Source organism: Gossypium hirsutum, chromosome A08 (assembly GCF_007990345.1).
Source record: "Gossypium hirsutum isolate 1008001.06 chromosome A08, Gossypium_hirsutum_v2.1, whole genome shotgun sequence".
In the NCBI taxonomy this organism is placed as follows: Eukaryota; Viridiplantae; Streptophyta; class Magnoliopsida; order Malvales; family Malvaceae; genus Gossypium; species Gossypium hirsutum.
In genome coordinates, this window is record NC_053431.1 from 12,318,103 (window position 1) to 12,339,828 (window position 21,726).

The 21,726-nt window shown below is 32.1% G+C and overlaps 3 protein-coding genes across 6 annotated transcripts; 2 read left to right on the forward strand and 1 right to left on the reverse strand.

Annotated features, from left to right (window-relative positions):
* The first annotated feature begins 4,195 nt into the window (after positions 1–4,195).
* LOC107951837 (RAN GTPase-activating protein 1) lies at positions 4,196–7,778 on the forward strand. 4 transcript variants are annotated; one of them, XM_016887011.2, is made up of 4 exons: positions 4,196–4,371; positions 4,580–4,658; positions 4,747–4,780; positions 5,847–7,778. In XM_016887011.2, the coding sequence occupies exon 4, from the start codon at positions 5,858–5,860 to the stop codon at positions 7,472–7,474; it is 1,617 nt and encodes a 538-aa protein (XP_016742500.2). In that variant the 5' UTR covers positions 4,196–4,371; positions 4,580–4,658; positions 4,747–4,780; positions 5,847–5,857; the 3' UTR covers positions 7,475–7,778. The 4 variants fall into 4 exon arrangements, with proteins under 4 accessions (XP_016742500.2, XP_016742483.2, XP_016742474.2 ...); XM_016886994.2 differs by having other exon boundaries at positions 4,762–4,850; XM_016886985.2 differs by having other exon boundaries at positions 4,762–4,780.
* Positions 7,779–8,137: 359 nt separating this feature from the next.
* On the reverse strand, positions 8,138–10,239 carry LOC107951862 (chloroplast stem-loop binding protein of 41 kDa a, chloroplastic). The gene is made up of 6 exons (XM_016887026.2): positions 9,736–10,239; positions 9,527–9,648; positions 9,175–9,277; positions 8,943–9,081; positions 8,577–8,854; positions 8,138–8,473 (listed from the first exon to the last, which is right to left on the reverse strand). Exons 1-6 carry the CDS (start codon positions 10,114–10,116, stop codon positions 8,291–8,293), a joined length of 1,206 nt encoding a protein of 401 aa, XP_016742515.2. The 5' UTR covers positions 10,117–10,239; the 3' UTR covers positions 8,138–8,290.
* Positions 10,240–18,783: 8,544 nt separating this feature from the next.
* On the forward strand, positions 18,784–20,687 carry LOC107951868 (uncharacterized). The gene is made up of 6 exons (XM_016887038.2): positions 18,784–18,953; positions 19,078–19,242; positions 19,365–19,487; positions 19,599–19,838; positions 19,930–20,094; positions 20,178–20,687. Exons 1-6 carry the CDS (start codon positions 18,903–18,905, stop codon positions 20,493–20,495), a joined length of 1,062 nt encoding a protein of 353 aa, XP_016742527.2. The 5' UTR covers positions 18,784–18,902; the 3' UTR covers positions 20,496–20,687.
* Positions 20,688–21,726: the final 1,039 nt, after the last annotated feature.

Consider the following 21,726-nt stretch of genomic DNA (forward strand, 5'->3'; position numbering starts at 1 on the left):
TTCCTTTTCACAGGAAGTCAAACATCTAGCTTTAATCTTATGTGCATAAATCTCTTAACGCCCCTTGTTACTAAAGCAACATCATATTTTAAGAACTTACTGATGAAATTTCCAAATTGCCACACCATTCCCTTTGACATAAACCCCCATTGGCAAATTGTAAACTTGAACCTAGAACTCGGTAAAGACTAGAGGGGCTTGTAACGAGTCTTCTCCCTTTTCTAATAGATGAAATACGATGAGATGCCTATTGAAGAACCAGGGCATACCTTCAAGTACTTTCTTCATATCTATCATGCAATAAAAACGAAACAAGCTTCTTTTTTCCCCAATATCTGTAATGGACACCGCTCCCAACAAATGCCACAAATTTGCCAATATGTTTCTCATTGCCGAAAAATGGACCACATTGTTTGTTAAAACTCGCCACACCAGGCATAAATTATAATCTTTCTTGACCACATCTGTGTTTCTGTGGGCATGTAATGGCTCCGATATTAAGATTTCCCAATTCATCCTTCATCTTTCTTGCTCAAAAAAACACCTCAAATCTCGTAATTAAAACCAACAAAAACTATGAGAAAAATGTGTTGTAAAAACAAACAGAGAAAAATATGCTATGAGAGTAGACCCAAAAATTCATCTAAAATTATAAATTCAATTAATGTGTAGAGATTTTTTTTATACATAATATATTTTGTGGGGAATATGAAAATAAAATAAAGTAATAATTATTGCTTCTGCCTTTAAGCTTTTATTTTACAAAATTAAATTTTAATTTCCCAATTTTTTTTTAAGAGCAAACTCCAGCAACTAATTAACTCCAGCCATAAAACACAGTTCAATATTATTAATTCATTTTTAGCATTGAGATTTAGGGGTTTGATTGGACCACACCAACACAATCGATGTTTGTTAAATGTTATCATTTTTGTTAGACTTTCAAGTTCATGTTGTTAAAAATAATCAATTTTTACTTTGGGTAAAGTAAATAAATAAATTAATAAAAAATATATTGTCAATATTTTTTTTTATTTCTCATTGAAATAAATTCAGTTGTTAGTAAAAATTTAAAGATAAGAGGTGTGTCCTGATTAAATCCGAATTTTATAATTAAAAATATTCTAATAATAATTTAGTTGAAATTGATTTTATTTAAGTAAATGATGATTAGCTCATCATCCTAAGGAAATAATAATAATAATGTAAATTATTATTGATATAAATCAAATCCATAATGGATTGCGGAATTACGCACTAATTAATATAAAACACGCTAACGAGAGCATGAAATAGATGTAAATTACGTATAAAATGGTATTTTAATTAAAGGTGAAATATAGTTGGCATGTCCATATCATCCATACATACTACACATTACTGTTGAATGTTCATGTTCTAAGAACAAATCCCATGTTACTTACAGCTGGCAAGGTGTCGGTTTTAATATAGGATCATCTCATAACACTTTATGCATTTCTTAACTTTATTTGTATGAAACAGAAAAACAAAAATATCATTTAGAATGTAAGTTTAGCTATTTTAATGTGTCGGATTTAATATAAGTTAATGTACTAAATTAAGCATTAAAATTAAATAGGTATATTTACCCTTTATCTTGAGAATAAGTGCCTTTTTTTTTTTCAAATTATAGGGATTTGGAAGAATATAAGATTAAATAATATTTTAATAAGTGAGGATAATATAAACGCTATTTACTTTAAAATAATTTTTTGAATAAAATTTATATATTTAAATTATAAATTAAAAAAATAATAGATAAGTGAAATTAGAAATGATTAGTCTTTATAAATTGTAAAACGAACATGAATGATACCTTGATCATACTAAAAAAAATACCATATAACTTTTAAACAGTATTTGGTGCTTAGAAATGTGGTTTCGGAAAATATGACTTTAAAATGTTTGTTTACATTAGAATGTATTAATTAAAATCCCGATAAAATTATATTATCTCATTTAGTTCACTAAACACTTTGCTGAAAGTATAATGATAATTTTCAAATTTATTCTTATTTATATATTTAATATTTCACAATAAAATTTATTATTAAAAAATATTTAAATTACAATAATATTTCACAATACCATTTAACAAGTTAATGGCCCAAAACAAAATAAAATAGGGTTAATTTTGTCTTAATATTTTTTTACAACTTTTCATCTACATAAAAAAGTATCTTTCCCGTTTTTTACCATAAGAATCACATTGTTATGTTCATGAGAATATTAAATTCTAAGTAAATAAATTATAATATAACAAATGTTGGAATCACTTTTCAATTAATTAAGTTTTTAGGAGTGTGATCACTTTTTATTGTACTAAACATTACCTTAATGTAAAATGCATTTCCCTTTGTAGGCTTAGTGTGAAACATACTTACCATATGGTTTCAAGAATATTTAACACTCAATTTGGCCCTCGAACTATATTCGTTGTCTCAATTTGACATCTAATTTTTATTGTCCCACATTTGTGCTTAGATCACCATTTCGTTACCTGGCGCAATCTAATTTTTTCTAACGACATTAGAAAACTAATTAATATATGACATCAATAGAATGTGCTTGTGGCACCTTTATCTATTTAGAACTTGACTTATACTCTACATTTTTTAAAAATATATTAAAAGTATTAAAATTTTAAAGTTGGTTATACTTTAACATTTTTTAAAATTTTTAAATTTTTTTAAGTTTTTTGAAATTTTAAATATATTAAGAATTTTTTTTTGTCTTTACCCATTAAAAACAAAATATAATTATGATTGATAATATTTTCTTTTTAAATTTACCTTAAATGAAACTTCAACTTAATAAACGAACTTTTAACTCTATAAAAACTATTTATTCTAATTTATGTTCCATTAATGTGGACTTTATATAGATTTATTCTAGTTATAGAATTGATCGTATTTTATAATGATTAATTTTGATTATGATTATTTAAATAAATTATTTATAATTGTAATTGTAATTATAAGTGTAATTCGGAAAAAAAACTTATATATTAATTGAAAAATGTATTAAATTTAATATTAGAATGTAATACAGTTTATAATAATTAAAATATTTTTATAAATAATTAAAATTTTATTATTTATAATTGAAATATATTAAGTATAAAAAAATAGAAGATATAAATATTTTTCATAAAAAATAAATACTTTTTTATCAAGCCCATTAGTTTGAATATTTTAAATTAATACTCTTATAGTTTTTACACAACAAGGTTAAAATAGATCTTGGGAGCCTAAAGGCAAAAAGCAAGTAAACAACTGTGTTGGGTGGTTACTCTGTCTTGTCAGGTCAATGTTAGTTAGGTGCTGCTAATGACAAGATAGTAACAGAAACTGTATTTTCTTTTTTTAAATTTTATCCATCTAATACAATATAAAAAATAGTTAATATTTGATAAAAATAATTTATAATATTTTGTCATAAAAACTTAAAATATAATATATAAATAATGCTAAGATGGTATAGATATATGAATATTATAAGTTTAAATTTTTTTTCACATTATAATTTATTTATGTTATAATGTGAACTGTAATAAATAGAAAAATATAGAGAAATTAATATTTTATTGGAATTATTATTTATCAACAACCAGTTGAAGAAAATAGGAATGTATTTTTTCTAATATATTTAGATTAAGATTACTTTATTTAAATATCATCCCGATCCGAATTATAATTGTTTTGACTTGTACGAAAGAATGATTAAAACTTTTATTAATCACCTATATATAGATGACTACAAACTATAACTTTAATCCACTACGTATGTAGCTAATTCAACAAAACATTTTTTTGTTGATTTCAATGATGCATATAAAAAGTTTGACACGTCTATTTTACTCACAAATCGATTTACCATTTAGATCCAACTCATTTAATTAGAAAACGAATATTTCTTTCTAAATTTATAAGTTAATTAAAAATATTTTTTTAATTTACAAAAGAGGCATGACTAACCTTAAAAAAAACCCAATTTCTCGGTAAACATAGACCCAATGGTTTTGAATTAGATTTAAGCCCAAATATAATAATAACGGAACTGAACTGTTAAAAACAGAAGAAAGTAGGGGCTAATTAGTAAATTGACATTAAAATGGAAGCGGAAAACCTACGCATCTTTTTTTTTGAAGTAAAAAAGCCGTCATTTAATTTCCCTCCAATTCGCTCGAAGGGCACGCATTCATTTTTGGGTTTTTCTTTATCCCCCCATTCCCATCATTACTCTCGCTTGCACCACTCTTCACCATTTAAAAAGGCTTCTCCCTCTTTCCTTCTGTTCTAAAATCCAATCCTCAAAACCATGATACTCTGAAAGAAAGCGGAGATAAAGGTGTTTAATTTAATTAACCCATCCTTCTTTTTTTCTCTTTCTAGTCTAGGGTTTTGTTTTTCTTTCTTTCTTTCTTTCTTTCTCGAGAAAAACAAACACTCTAGGGTTTCTTTCATTTCTTACCTGCTTCTTGGTTATACTACTTGTTTAGTTGGTTTTATATAGTCGCAAGCAAGAAATTTAAGTGGATTAACTATTTTTTTTTCAGGTTCTCGTTGAATCGGGTGGTGCAAGGTTAACAAAGTTATCGATTTTTTGTCCTTTTTGCTAGCCATTTAGTACTAGGGGTAAGAAATTGAACTCTTATTTAATTGTATTTATTTATTTTCACTTACATATTATGTATTCAGTAATTTTGTAAGTTCACATTTTTAGGGTTTTGATTTTCAGGTGGTGCAAGATTAACAAGGTTTCTCATCGTTTGTTTGTTAAGTTGACGTGGACTCTTAAAGCCCAACGTTTGATTGGATAAATTAACTGCAAGTTTATCTTTTTTCACATGATGTTTTATGTCATCTCTATATGATTTATTGACAACATAATGATTGTTAATGAAGGAATAATACTAAATCAATGTGAAATAGGCCTGAGATGACTCTTCTTTTCGGAGAAGAGAGATGGCTTTTGATTAAGTGTGCAATATATTTTGCTCAATAACTTTAGAATTAGGGGAGAAGGGAATATGTGCACAAGAACCTAAACTCTCTATTCTTGATTGGGTGATCTGTTTGCAAGTGCGGAAGTTTTAACTTGTTTGTAAGATGTTGCTACATATGATGTTCATAGACCAAAGATACAATGAATCTGGATCTATACATGAGTTCTCTTATCGGTTAGCTTCAATTTGTATCCCCCCTCCCCAAGGAATGTAACTTTATCTACAATCCTCCATAATTATTATTGCCTTTACTGTTTCACTTATGCTCTTTCCATTAAATCTCTGGTTTGTAGAATCTAGGATTTGCTACTCTGCTATCATTAATAATACTTACATTTTTCTAATCCTTCAATGGCCGCATGCTATCACTGTCAGTATTGCTAATGTCATTTTGGTAATTGGTTCTGCTGTAAGAATAACATGTAATTGAAGTCATGCTGGTTTAGTTAGAATAAAATAAGACTGCTTTTGGTTATTTCTTACTAAAGTTGCATAAACTGCTTGTGAAGGAATTGGCTAATGAATCTATCATGATAAGAATTTCATAGCCAGAACCTATATGTTGTTCATACCGGGTGGATTTGGAAATTAAGTTTCCTTTTTAGTGTTACAAAGTTTCTGAGTTTTTGATTTCTTCAATTTTTATTTGTTCTATGCCATTTTTAGGTGTTCTACTCATGTTCTTACTATGTTGTATAATTACTTAATTTAACAAGAACTTCAGCTTTGTTGATTGCTTTGGTTTTTGTTACATTTATGGGTCCTATATTTTTTCGTCTCATCTTTATGATGTATTTGCAATATCTGGTGGTCCTAGGTCAATTAGATATGGAATCTGGAACGCAAGCATTTCAACAACGCTCGCTATCAGTGAAATTGTGGCCACCTAGTCATGGCACAAGGCTGATGCTTGTAGAGCGGATGACGAAGAATCTTACAACCCCATCCATTTTCTCTAGAAAGTATGGCCTATTAAGTAATGAAGAGGCTGAGGAGGATGCTAAGAAAATAGAAGAGTTAGCTTTTGCTGCTGCAGATCAACACTACAAGAAGGAGCCTGATGGTGATGGTAGTTCTGCAGTGCAAGTATATGCCAAAGAATCCAGTAGACTGATGCTGGAAGCTATTAAAAGAGGCCCTACTGTAAAGGATGAAGAGATAGCTGATAAAACCAGTATTCATGAAACTGTCTTTGATATATCTGGAGGTCGCAGGGCATTTATAGATGCAGAGGAGGCTGAGGAGATTCTGAAGCCACTTAGAGAGCCAGGAAATTCATATACTAAGATATGTTTTAGCAACAGAAGTTTTGGCTTGGATGCAGCAAATGTTGCTGCACCCCTCTTGTCATCCGTTAAGAAACAATTAACTGAGATAGACCTTTCAGATTTTATTGCTGGAAGGCCAGAGTCTGAAGCACTTGAAGTCATGAATCTTTTTTCTTCTGTCCTGGAAGGTTGTCAGTTAAGGTACCTGAACCTTTCAAACAATGCCTTGGGTGAAAAGGGTGTTCGGGCATTTGGGGCTCTCCTGAAGTCACAGAATAATTTGGAGGAGCTTTATTTGACTAATGATGGTATTTCAGAAGAAGCTGCACAAGCAGTTTCTGAGCTAATTCCTTCTACCGAAAAGCTGAAAGTTCTTCAGTTTCACAATAACATGACAGGGGATGAAGGTGCAATTGCTATCTCTGATATTGTGAAACGTTCTCATGCATTGGAGGATTTCCGGTGTTCATCTACAAGAGTTGGCACAGATGGTGGTGTGGCTCTAGCTGAAGCACTGAAGACATGTACCCGCTTAAAGAAACTTGATCTGCGTGACAACATGTTTGGCGTGGGAGCTGGAGTTGCTTTGAGCAAAGCTCTCTCTCTGTTTGCAGGTCTTACTGAGGTTTACCTCAGTTACTTGAACCTAGAGGATGATGGGGCGGAAGCACTTGCCAATGCTCTGAAAGAGTCTGCACCTTCACTTGAAGTTCTGGACATGGCTGGAAATGACATTACAGCCAAAGGTACAGCTTCTTTAGCAGCCTGCATTGCATCAAAACAATTCCTCTCAAAATTAAACTTGGCTGAGAATGAACTCAAGGATGAAGGTGCTATTTTGATTGGTAAGTCATTAGGGGAGGGTCATGGTCAGTTGAATGAAGTTGATATGAGCACAAATGCTATTAGGAGAGCTGGGGCAAGGCTTTTGGCCCAGGTGGTTGTGAAAATACCTGGATTTAAGTTGCTGAATATCAATGGAAATTTCATATCTGATGAAGGGATAGATGAGATTAAAGAATTGTTTAAAAGTTCCCCTGACATGCTTGGTTCTTTGGAGGACAATGATCCAGAAGGAGAAGATTATGAGGATGAAGACGAAGATGAGGAGAATGCAGAAGAAGGGAATGAATTGGAGTCCAAGCTTAAGGATCTCAAGATCGAGCAAGGAGAGTAGTCATATGCTATGCATCCCAGCTGCTTTTGCGGCATCTGAAAAGCCTGTCTATTTTCTATTTTGATTTATTATAAGGTACTATAGCTGTGCAACATTAGTGTGGTAGATCCAATTGTAGTTCAGGTTTGTGAAGCTTAATTCCTCAGTCAATTGAAACATCCTGAATTGTTGTAGCATTATTTAGCAGGGAGCTGAATTTAGTTTGAACTTTTTACTGAGCTATGTACTTCTTGGACAGTCTATTATCATTCCTTTAGTTATAGCTGCAATGAACTAGGATTCAGCAGTCTTATGTTCCAGATCATATCATTGTTCAATGGTTTAGCATGCAATCCCCACCCCCCCCCTTCAAATGCATAATTCAGAACGACATCCTGCCTAATGCCATCTTGCTCGTGTTGTCATCTTGTTCAATTATGTTTGTAATTACCTTTTTCTGTTGTGGGCTTGCCACTTTTACTGCTTTGCAATTGAGACCTTATCCTGACGTCAAAGTACGTCCACCCAATACTTCTTTGGGATGACAAGTTGCTTGGATTATCAATTACGTAACTGTATTATGGTAGTAGGTTTTATTCAATTATTCTTCTGATTTCTTTATATTAATAAATGCATGCCTTGCGGAGGGTAAATGATCCTACGCTTGTTCCGTCTTGAAATGCATTATGGAAAGATAAAAGCTTTATTTATTATCAGAGGAAATGAATTATGTAACACAGAAATGAGGTGAAGGGGAAGGAAAACAAAAATGCATCCTCATAAAGTATTGCAGAATGGAGTGGATCTGAGTTTAAAATGACACTTGATAGTGGTCGATCAGACAGCTACTGGAACTTTAAGGGACCCTAGTATCTTATCATCCATCTCAAACTGCATAGGCTTCTTGTCACGCCCTATCTTCACATACTCCTCGAATCGCTCCTTCAAGTCTTCTGGCAGATTTGTGGTGCTCTTCCACCCCAGTATGTCCTTTGCAGCCCTTGGTTCGGCGTAAAAGTGCTGCACATAGGAAGGATAATGGTGATTATATACTACAGTTCACATCAGCTTTGCATTTGTCTAATCGGTGGATTCAAGACGAAGATATCATAATGATATTTACCATATTACGGAAAGGAAAAGCTTTCTTTGCATCGATTCCAATAGCTTTCGGATCATAATGAACAATTTCAACTGGTAAGCCAGCAGCTGCAGCACACAATTTGGCCATTCCATCCAGAGTCACTGCCCGGTCACTCACACAATTGAAGATATTACAACATGCAGCTTCTGGCTTCTCAACAGCTAGGGTAAGCATAGAGGACAAGTCCCAAACGTGGGCGATGTTTGTAAGTTGCATCCCTGAGCCTGGGATTGGCACCGGTCTCTTTCTAACAATTCCTATATATATTATAAGAAATGTCATCCATGTCATTATCTGATAGTGAAGTTTTACGGATAACAAAGTCCAAAATGTTTCTTCACTTACGATCAAAGAACCACTCCTCGCAGTCTTTGTTGTTTCCGGATCCAATCATGTATTGTGGCCGGAATACAGCCCAGCTACTGAAAACTTCTGCAACATATTTCTCGACTCCAACATGGCCGGCATCAGCTTTAACAACATCCTGCAATAGCCAAGATTTTGCTTAAACTATGCATCCAGTAAAATTTTTCATGCTTGAGGCATTACATATACATAATGACATATTGTCATATACCCCTTCAACATGAGGAGGCTCGTCGGTTGGCTTATAGATTCCCGCACTACTGATGAACAAGAATTGCTTCACTCCAGAGCTCTTTGCCCAATCTACCACCGGCCTATGTTGAGAAGACTGGAATTAGAATGATCTGCCTTTTCCTTTTTGGCCATAAAATGAAACGCTCTACATTAAATACAGGTATGCAATTTCTTACTTTTCCTTTTCTTTAGCCTAATGATTGTTACTCTTCTTTGATGTTTCCAATTTTAATCAATTACTATGGTAACAGGTATATAGACGGACACATGTGCGCACGAAGGTGGCATAAACTGAAGGATGAGTTTGTTTGGAATTAATGGTAACAAACCTGACAGTGTCCAAGTCCTTGCCATTGTTATCCAACACCACATCAAAGGTTGCCCCTGCAACAACCTTGCCAACATCTGCAGGGTCTCCCCACACCGTCTTCCCTCCAGCACTCGTAATTTCCTATAAACATTTCTCAAATTCCACATTAAAATAGTGATTACAAAAACCAGAAAACAAGGCCTGGAGGCGGTTGCTATTTGATCTTACAGAGAATCTGTTGAAGGGGGGCTTCTTCATTTTATCAGAGCCCTCTTCTCCAACAGTGAAGATGGTAACCTCATGGCCAGAACCCAGCAGCTCTTTGGCAAAGTAGAAACCGATAACTGCATGGCCGCCACTGTTTGTATTAACTATAAGGACCTTCTTCTTCTCTGCAGCAGAGGCCCTGATAGTGAAAGAAGAAGCAGAGTATCGTCTAGAGCTGGTGGGGTAGGCATGGGAGGAAGGAGAAAGTGAAAGAGAAGAAGAGAGAAAAGAAGAAGTGGGAAGAGACAAGCGTAGAGGAGGATATAGAGAAGGTGAAGGAAACTTGGTAGGTGGAGATGAGAAGAGGAGAGAGGAGGACGAAGAAGAAGCAAAAGCAGCCATTGAAATGAATGTTACCTTTTCTTTTTGGTGCTTGCTTCAGAACCAGCAGTTTCATATGGATCATGGTCAAGGCTTTATCTAAAGGTAACGGTTGTTGATTGGCCCCTTGCATTTACCCCTAGGCTGCTACTTATTTTTTTAGTAAGTCGGTATTTAATTTCACTAATAATTTTTTTCATTTTGGTAAATTTATATAATAGTTTGATGAACGCTAGATTTATATATTAAATATTTTTCATATAAAGGATCTATTAAAAATTTTGATATATTATAACAAATTACGTGTATTATTATTATATTTATTATACATTTTGATAAGAAAAGGATTTATTGTTTTTTTTATAAGATTTACCAAAAATAAAATATTAAATTATTATAAAAATATATTCTAGAATTGGGGCTTCAATTTTTTTCATTACTTGGTAATAATTTTATGTTAAAAGAATCTAAATTGATGTTGAGTGGTCAATTAATTAATGTAGTAGTTATGATGGTGAGTTAGCTAAAGTGGTTAATTAGCTGAATAGTTAATAAGTAGTAAATTATTAGTGATAATTATAACAATTTTCTCTTTGTTTTTCATTGTTTTCGTCCATCATTGATGTGTTTGACATGGTATTGGAGCTTGGATAAGACTTGAAAACATTTTGTTGTTTGTTCAATTTCCTAGATTTTTATTGTAATTTCTTTTTTCTTGTTCACAATATTGAGTGAACCAAAAGATCACCAGTGGCTCTTCAATGGTAGCTGTTAGTTTCAACCATTCACTCTATCTACACCTTTTTAATACGTCAAGTACATTCTTTATTCCGTAACAGTTGCTGGGTTTTGAGAATTATAATGTGTGGAATAGATTGATAAGGATTGATTTGCTAATTAGAAATAAATGGGGTTTTGTTGATGGCAACAAACCCTGGTGGGGAGAAATAATCCTATGATCTGATGCTTTACTCATAGTAGGAAGTAGCATTTATCATGATACGTGAGTGAGTAAGGTCTTGTCAAGTCGAGAACAGAGCAAACAAGAGAAATTTGAGCTATGAGGTTGTCGAAATATCTTGAAAGATTCTAGAAGTCCGAAGAAGGGACCGAATCTTTGTAGAGCCATATAGAAGATTATAAAACTCTAAAATCATCCACCCATGTATATCATTTAATAACATTAGGTGTGAAGATTCTAGAATGTAATTTGGAATGTCCATTGTAATCATTTGTAATCATCGAATCAAAAAGGGTTTTCCTATATAAGTAAAGCCTCCCCTCCCTCATTTGTATACACAAACTAGCTTTTGAGAATAATAAACACTTCCACATTTCCCATCTTTTTCTTCTGCTTGTTTAGGTTAAGTGTGCCAAAAGCTCTTCAAGTAAGTATCGACTTGTTGTCATACGAATCGAGCTGAGGGTCAGACATGACTAGAGCTAAAGTCTCGACACGTGACATAATGCTATCTACTTTCTTGGATTTTAAATACATTGCATGGAGAAACATCTAATGCCTCTTAGATTTGGCAAAATTTTAAGGAAAGATTTGAGAATTTTGATGGCTTGAATATATTTTATTTGTAGAGAAATTTCATTGTAAATTAATTCCAAATCAATTTATTTTTCTTACTTAGGCAGCTATGGAATGAATATGATGCATTGTTTTATTTTTCTTTTTATGCTTGTGATGCATCACCAAACAATGTTCAACATGTGATTTAACAGATGCTCTTTTAGTTTTTGTGGTACTAAATGAAACCTATACTATTGTCAGAAGTTAAATTTTGTTGATATAGCTTTTGTGGTTTATCAACCAAGCATATTTTATACAAGTCCAAAGAGAGGCAATGGGAACGCTTGGTAGGTTTCAATTCCATACATTTATATGTGATAATTTCAAACCTTTTAAATTTATAAAGAAAAAATTGTAAGGTTATTTAACGAACAAATTTACAGCATTAAACAATAATAGTACACCTAAGTCGGCTCTTGTTTTACTCAAAAAAAATTTATTTATTAAATAAATGATTGTTGGTTTATGTTGTTGTCAACTTGACAGGTATGTTGTATAATTCAGTGAAAGATTCATTTTTGCATTGGATTTTAGTACATATTTCTCATATAGGCTATGTACTAGGCCAATTTCAGCCCAATCTCATTTACAAATTAAAACCCCATTTACAAAACACTAAATCTCTTAAAACCCAAACCCATTCACACTTTTACAAACCCAAATACTATTAACCCAATAAGCCCACTAAACAAAACAAGCCCAAACCAATACCAAATTAACTTAGCCCAGCAGCCCAAAACAAATTAGCAGAGAGGAAACCGTAATTCCACTTGCCTCCCTACTTGCGCCGCACGCCCTTTTGCCCTTGGCTACCACGCCCCACTTTCTTCTGACACCAGCACTGGCCACCTGCTCCACCATGCCTCTGCCACCGCCGTTCGCCCATGCCCTGCAAGAAACACACGAAAAGACAACAATATTAGATTAATATTGACAAATGGTTATAAAAACCAAAGGGAAATACTTTGTAGGGGGTTCTTTTTTTTAGATTTTTATCAATACAGACATATATTTCAAAAGAGAAACAAAAGCCAGTAGACAGAGCAGGAATATCATCCGAAACAGACATCAACACACAAAAAAAACACCAAATCAGCGCACCAAACACAAAATTGCAAATCGAAAATAGAAGGTGATTTTATATTTATTGTCATTTTTATTTATTTTCTCACAAATACATATATCAGAAAATACGACAAATATACGAAAATATAATATAAAAATGTAAGAAATAAAAAAATAAAAAATTGGAGTTTTTTACCTCTCCGGCCACCGTGTACGGTGGCCGGCGCCGGTGCCGGCGAGGCTCCGGTGGCCGTCCGGTGACCGGCCCCCTGCCGGAGCTCCCTCTTCTCCCCTCTCTCTTTTCTTCGCTCTCCCCTTCTCTCCTTTTTTTTTTCTCTCCCCCTGATACAAATGAAATTTTAAAAAAAAAGTTGACTTTTATAGGGGACCAAAACGCACCGTTTTGGTCCCCCCGACCAATAAAACGATGCCGTTTCAAGGGTGGGTCGGGTCGACCCGACCCGCCCCAGCAGGATCAGCGTGTTTTTAAATGCGGAAGGGCTATTTGCGCAATCAGCCCTTCCGCATTTTCAGTATTTTAAATCAAGTTCTGTTTTAATTATAATTGGGCCCTGTTGTTTTGCTCCGCGTTCGATTTGGTCCCCCCTTTGCTACACAGTGTTTTAACAAACGAGGTTATTGCGCTCTTGGCCCCTCAATGTTTAGAGCGCGTTCAAATAGACCCTCTGACTTATCTCTTATTTTAAAATTCGGCCACAACTTTGTTTTTTATTTAATTTTAGTCCTTTTTTTATTTTTTTTGTTTATTCTGGTTTTCCTATTAAATATTCTTATTATTTATATAATATTAGTACTATTATTATTATTGCTATTATTATTATTATTATTATTATTATTATTATTGTGTATTAGTTTATGTTTTATTATACAATTATATACTTATAATACGTATACACGCTTAATATATTTTGTATATACTTATATAATATTAGTACTAAAGTTTTTATTTTAATATGTATATATTACCTAAATGATTAGTATTATATGTATACGCATATTCTTCATATATTATGTTCTTAATACTATATCTTACATATATCGTATATTTTTAATATTGTATTATTATGGTCTAATACTATATTATGCATATTTTTTTTAACATATATATTGTGTACATATTTTCTAATTTCTTATATATTATATTTTATGTTATTTGCTATATGTTTCTTTTGTTATTACACATATCTTTATACCGTCTTTATTATTATTAGCCTCAATACACATTTTATATACGTATATATTATGTATATTTTTCCATTACATTATATGTACGTATTCAAATTATAGTGTCTTTAGCTACACATTTTAGTACTATATTATTTTATTAGTTTCGCTATTATAATTATTAGTTTTGGTTTCAACAAATATTATAATATATATATGTATATATATACTTTAGTATCATAGTTATATACTTTCATACGGTCTTGTGCATATATATTTACATGCATATTTTCTTTTATATACATTTTTATCATATGTATATATATGTTTTACTACACTAGTTAATCTTTCCCCTATTTTATATATATATATATTTCTCAAATACTTGACATAGTATATTTATGATTCTTTTATTATATGTATACGCTTTTAATATATTATTAGGTACATTTTCGTCTTTTTTTTATCTCATGTTTAATATTCTCATTATTTACGTTTGATATCGCACGTATAATTATTGTTTTTAATATTATCATCATAGCTATTATTTATCTTAGCATATACTTGGTACTTTTATTCATTTCTATTTCATATCAATTTGCTTTGCATCACTTCGAAAACCATATTCTTGTTTTCCCATTAATTTCGATAATCAAAGGCAATGTACCGATTTAACATTAAGTCATCGAGTTCATTGCTAGGTTGGGTGAATGTCAATTGACTCGTGTTAAAGCGATATACCCTTCTCAAAAACCGGGATGAACCAAAATTTCTCGCCTTTTTAACCGGATCACGACTAAATTTTGCATTAAACTCGCATTTTTGAAAATTTAGACAACACGTGTTTATGAGATACCAATTTTTGGGCGTCGCGAGGGTGTTAATACCTTCCTCGCGCGTAACCGACTCCCGAACCCTAATTTTCCTCTGGCTTTTAACGTAGACCTAAATTCAGCCTTCCTTTTGTTTTAAAAAATGAATCTAATAGGTGTCCGATCACACCTAGGAAAAAGGATCGGTGGCGACTCCCTCTTTATTTTAAAATCAAACTTCAAGTTTTCAAATTTTCAATAAATCGCCACAATTAGCGACCGAAACCAAAATTTTTACATCGCTACAGGCTATATGTAGTTACCAAAATAAAAAAAATGAAAACTTTACTAATATTCTTTATCTACTATAATTTTGTTACAATTTATTTCAATCCCAAAATTAACTTAGATCTAAATTGTTTCGTCTTTTTTTTTTTTTTATCTTTGACTTTTGCATAATCTAAGATCTTTGTACTAAAAGGATGAAGGAGATTGATAAAAAGCAAGGTCTCTACATCCTTGTGTCTAACCAAAAATCAATCAACATTGTCTCAATCTTCTTCCATGTATTTTTTTTGTTTTCTTCTTTTACCAATTTTCTTACTTAATTTTGTTCTTCTACCGATGTTTCTACTTTAGTTTGGCACGCTCGACTTGGACATGCATATTTGTAGAAAGTGAATTAGATTTCACATTTTTAAATTCATTTGTAAAAAGCACACTACAAATTCTTCTATTTGCCCAAGTAAGTTCGTTCACACTTTCTTATTAGTCATTCACAGGTACAAGATACTTTTTCACTCACACACATTGATCTCAGAGGTCCTTATATTATATCAACATATGGTGGTTGATGATTTTTTTTTTGACCATTTTATATAACCACACTAATATTACTTGGCTTTATCAATTTAGGTGATGCCATTATTTGCCTTAAATAATTTATTTCTTTAGCACAAACTCAATTTTTTGTTCCCATCAAAATCATTAAGATTGATAATGGCAGTGAGTTTTTCAACATTGAGTGTAACCCTTATTTGTCATTCCTTGGCATCATTCATTAAAGCTTATGTGTTTGCATTCCACAATAAAATGGGCTAACTATATAAATGTAGCTTGTGCTCTTATAATTAACTCATATAAGTTATACACCAACTTAGGAAATTTCTAGATGTTTGTTAGCTATGCTTCAATTTTGGTACCTACACTTTGATGCACATCTTAGTTATGAACCCTGGATTCATCAATTACTAGAATACATTATTAAGTTCGATTAACTAAAGATTTATTAACCACTAATTAAAGATTTGTTAACCACTACACCACTACAATTTCTCCTTGCACTTGTTTATTTTTATGTTCTTAGTGAATAGTAGATTAGATTAGATTAGATTTAGTTATACTTTCTCTTGTTTGTTTAATTAATTTTAGTTGATTTTAGATTTAATAATTAGTTACTTTAATTAATTAACTTGGGTTGTATTATTTATTTATTTAGTTTGGTTATTAATTTTTCTGTGAGTTTAATAAAGTTATTTCGTTGTAATTTATTATTTGATAACAATTTCGTATACTTGCAAGGAGTTAGTAAAGTGATAACAGTTTTTGAGTTACTATTTTCATCACCACCTTTTGCAATACCACAAGTCACAGAACAAATGTATTAGTATGCAAGTTGCACTTCACATAAATCTTAATCTATAAAAAATATCGATTGGACTTCTCTTAAACTTGGATAGGTGAAGCTAAACTATAAAATCCTCAACTAGAGAAGTGTTTCGAGATACTAATGGAGCTTGGGTAATCAATTATGGTAGGAATGTAAAGGTAAGCAAGGTTACCTAGGTAGAATTATGGAAAATCTTTAATGGTGGCATAGGATAGAAGAATTTGAAAATTAGTACCGGAATGTAACAAATCCATTGTAGTACACATTCTCAATGATGAATCTAAAGAAGTGAGTCTATTTACATTGGTTCTTAGCATCAAGGAACTGTGTCGGAGGAATTGAGAAGTTCAAGCTAATTCCATACACATGGAGGCAAACTTAGCTACCAATTTTATGACAAATTTAGTTGCATCCCGAACAATTAACGTGACTAGCGTGACTTGAACTCAAGTCACATCTGGGGCGGTAAATACCCTTAACCATCATGCCATCACATAGGATTCTAATTTATCTAATTTTTGAAAGTCCACTGATAAGGATAGAGAATATTTTACTAAATGATATCATAGGTATTATTACGACTTTACCTTCCTCTTTGCAAAAATAAAGAAAAAAAGAAGATAATTATAATAATTACAATAAAATCTTATCCTATTATGAATATCTTATTAATTGGATGTTTATTAAGATCAAGATAAGTTTTGATAGACTTTAAACTCTAATAGTCATTAGAAGTAGATAGATCTACTTCATTTATACTTCTTATACCTGTAATAGAGACTTTGAAAAAGTTTTGTAAATATCCTGATTGATTAATAAAAATACACTCTCTCTTTGCTCTCCCATTCTTTTTGTTCTTTATTCTCTTCTTTTATTTTATGACATATATATCCTTCATTTTCTTTCTAGTTTTTCATTTTTTTCCCACTATTTTCTTCTTTTATTAATGAATTTAACAATTAAATTATTAATTATTAAAGAAAATCAAAATATAAATTTACCAATTGATCAAATAATGGTATAATAACAAATTACTTGTTTCTTTAAATTAATAATAACAAATTAAGTGTTAAAGCTTTGTTTTCTAAATTTTAGTTGGATAGCAAGTTGAATTTCAAATTATAAAAGTAGGGCAAGAGAGAAAAGTAAAATCTTCTATTATATTGTCTGAGTTCTTTAGTTTGTTTTAAATTTTTGAAATTGTGATTTATTTTTTTCTAATTTATAATATAAGGTACCCTACTTTTTTTTTTCTAAACTTGTCATTTCTTTTCTGTAACTTAACTACTAATTGATTGCATTTTAAACTAAATTTTAGTTATGAAATTTTGAATTTTTAAATTTATAATATAAAGTGTTATTCTTCTCCAAACCTACCATTTTTTCTCTTAAATTTTATGTCAAAATTTTACTTCTAGTTATAAATATAACATATATATATATATATATATTATTTTTAATGGTCCAAGAAGAGCGAAGTTGACACTAATCTAAATTAAAAAAAAAAGAATAAAAGAAATATGAAAATGAAGAGAGTGTAAAATAAGAAAGCAAATGAAAAAACAAGTAGGATATAAGTGAATGGTTATTTAATCTTATTTTATTTTGTGAAAATTCAAATACTGTGATTGTCTATATGAATTTTTTAATATATTATTTCAATATTTTTACAATTATTTTTAAAAAAAATTAAAAATATCAAAATCGAATTTTTAGTTATAGCTGAGAGATCAAATTAACTATTAGTGCTTTGAATTCAGGGGCAACGTTACTTTTTTTAGCAGAAGTTAACAATTGACTGACAAAAAAATAACAATTTAATAACATTAGTAGCTATTACATAATTTTTAAAAGTTAGGTCACTAAAAATATTTTTAAACAAAGTTTAAACACAATTAATGTAATTTTTTTATAAAAAAAAGGAAAAAGAAAAGACAAAGTTTGGGCTTGAGCCCAACTGTTTTAAGAAATCCAGATTCCAGCATTTACAAAATTAGCCTTAGCTAAGCTATAAAGTAGGAGGATGGTCAAACTCAATAATTCCCTAAAATTCAAAGCATCATAACAAACCAACAAAATTCAAATCAAACCCAATCTTTTCAATTTCAGTTTAATTAATACAAATAAACAATGCTGAACTGATTAAAATTCAATTAATTTTTAAAAAATAAGCTACTAATAATATATTTTATTTTATTTTATTTTATTTTTAAAATAGTAAATATTTGAAAATTTAACCTTTTTTAATATATATTAAAAACTATTTCATTAAATATTTAGCATATTAATTTTTAAAAAATAAAATCATCTACATAATTTTTAGGTATATAACAATTAAAAACAATAAAAATAAAATTATTTTTATCGTATTAGATATATGAACGTTAGCCTTAGCACCGATCGGCGCACTCTTTTTAAATTCCCAGCGTCAAAATTAGCCGTTACACTCTTACTTTTCTGCTTCTTTCTCCCCTTTCGCTTTTCTCCTCCAATAGCCATGGCTGCTTCAGTCTCTGTTGATACTCCCTCTCCACCTCCTCTTACGAAGGTTCTTTTCTCTTTTCTACCTTTTCTTTCCCTTCTTCTATGCTTTAGTGGGGTTCTTCTTCTTTTGTTTCTCCATTCTTCTAATATATCATTTTCTTTGGTTTGTAATTTGAACACGTTTGCAGGATCCCACTAGTTTAATGGCTGCTTCTTCTTCATCTCCACTCTTCAGCCCAGCTTCAGACAAGCGTTTTTGGAGCACCCTCCGTAGCCGGGTCGATGCACTCATTGGTGACCGGAATGCCAAGATCTCCGTCCAAAATGTGGATCCTTCCTTCCCTACGGAGATCGTAAGTTTTTCTTCATTTTTCATCTTTTTGAAGTTAATTGTGCTATGCTATGAAAATTTGCTTGTGGGGGTGATGTTGAATTGATAAGGTTTTTGCTCCGTTATTTTCTTTGGGGGTTGCAGAATTCAAGAGAATCCAACAGAGCTAAGCGATTGAAAGAGGATTCAATGCTCTTGCTTAGAGGGTTTGATTCCATCTCACAAACACTCTCTCAGCTATCTAATAACCTTGACAATGCTCTTCAGGTAATTTTAAACAAATTTTATTCCAAATTTAAAGCAAAACGGCCCTTAGAATTATGTTCATGAGATTAGCTTTGTAGCTCAAATTTGCTAAACTTCTGCTCTGTTATAAAGGGAACTAGAGAGCTGGCTAAACCTCCAACGTTGACCGATTTGTTTCATAGTAAACTGAAGAATTCGGAGACTAAAGAGGAAGACCCAAAGCAAAAAGGAAACCAAGAAGAGAGTAAGATCGGTCTGAAAAGGAAGTTTGATTACAGTGAGTGCTCAGATGATAATAAAGGAGATGATGGTTCACAAAAGGAGAATGAGCAAAGCCCCCAAAACAAGAAGATGATGAAGAAAACCAAAAATGTAAACTTCTTACTTTGCTTTCACTTGTTCATCAACTAATAGGCCACGCTCTCTCAAGTTTCACAAACCCTTTTTGCTTCCCTTCTTTCAGCTTGCAATTTCGATGGCCACCAAGGCAGCTTCACTTGCCAGAGAGTTGAAGTCCATAAAATCTGATTTATGTTTTATGCAAGAGCGTTGCAGTTTGCTAGAGGAAGAGAATAGAAGGCTTCGAGATGGGTTCACCAAAGGGATCCGACCCGAGGAAGATGATCTGGTGAGTTTCTTCTGTATCCACTTACAGACAGTAGTTTCTCGTCTTGGCAGATTGTAAATCACTGTTTGCCTTTTTTGGGACAGGTGAGGCTTCAATTGGAAGCACTGCTAGCAGAGAAATCAAGACTGGCCAATGAAAATGCAAACCTGGTGAGGGAAAACCAGTGCCTTCACCAGCTTGTAGAGTACCATCAAATGACTTCCCAAGATCTATCTGCATCATATGAAGAAGTGATAAGAGGAATGTGCTTGGACTTCTCATCTCCCATTGCAGAAGAAGAGGAAATCAATGGAGGAGGGGATAGTGATGATGCTGATAATAGAGTTACTCAAACACCTCGAACTGATATCTTTGGCATATCCACGTCCCTTGATCACTACTTTGATGAAGAACAGCATTAGGTCACTCGCAAACCAAATTAAGAAATAATTTTGTTAATTACTGTGTCAAGTTTGAAGTAGGTTTTAAGATTGTATACTTTGCTTCCACTTCCATCAATCTTGGTGGAAGTTATCAGTGTTTCCTTCTCAATTGGAGATGGTTATCATTGTCCTATGAATCTCAAATAATATACAACTCTTGTTTTTGCAGAATTTGTCATCATTTTTTTCTGCCTAACTACCATTTTCATTACACAACAAAACATTGTTTTCCATCTGTACAAGTTATTTGATGAATATCTTTCAAATGCTGCAAGAATAACAAGATGCTATGAGTTTGCATAAAGAGAAGGGTTTAATTTCTAAATTCTACAGTAGAAGCACCACCATATACTGTACTTTTCTGAATCATGACTAGTTTTAAAATATGCCTAGAAAGCAACATAAGAACTACTCAAGTATGGCAAGCAAAACAATCTCAAGTGCTATCGTACTAACATATCATCAGATGGCCCTAAGTGTTGAGCTCGGGCTTCTGCAAGACTAAAGGCTTAAAAAATCAAATAATCCCTAAGTGTATAGGTCCTTTACCCAAAAGAGATTGTTGTTCTGTTGATTTTAAGATTGTGCTTTGCAGGATGGAAGACTAGGTACCCATTTATCAGTTCACATTCGAATATTAACACCATTCCCAACCTTCCAGCATAAACTGTCCACGAGACATGCCTTGCATTCCAAAGGCTTCGCCAAGTATAGGTGGGTTCCTACCCACAGGGAAGTACCTAGCTTATAGAACTTTGCTTACCAATGATTGAGGTTTTGTAGTATTTCACCAAATTTGTTTGGCAAGCATAGCTAAATTGAATGCATGCATGTCCCTAAACCCCAATCCCTCACTAGTTTTTGGCACGCAAAGTTTTGACCACTACAACTAGTAGATACCCCGACGTTCCTCACGCATTGCCTTACTGGTTTCAGCACACACACAATTGTAATTCAAATATGTAGGAATAGATTGAAGCACTGACTTGATAAAAATTCCCTCACCACTCTAAGCAGTCATGCACTCCACTGGTTCTCTTTAGCAGCAATGCACTCTGATTCCAGTAAATGCACATTTTTTGTTCCACCACTAATGTAAGTCCAAGGTATCTATCTGGTCCAATCGTAGATTCCACCTAAAAAATATTTGAGATAGAAGCTTTAACATGATGATTTGTAGTATTAGGACTAAAATAAATGATGAAATTAA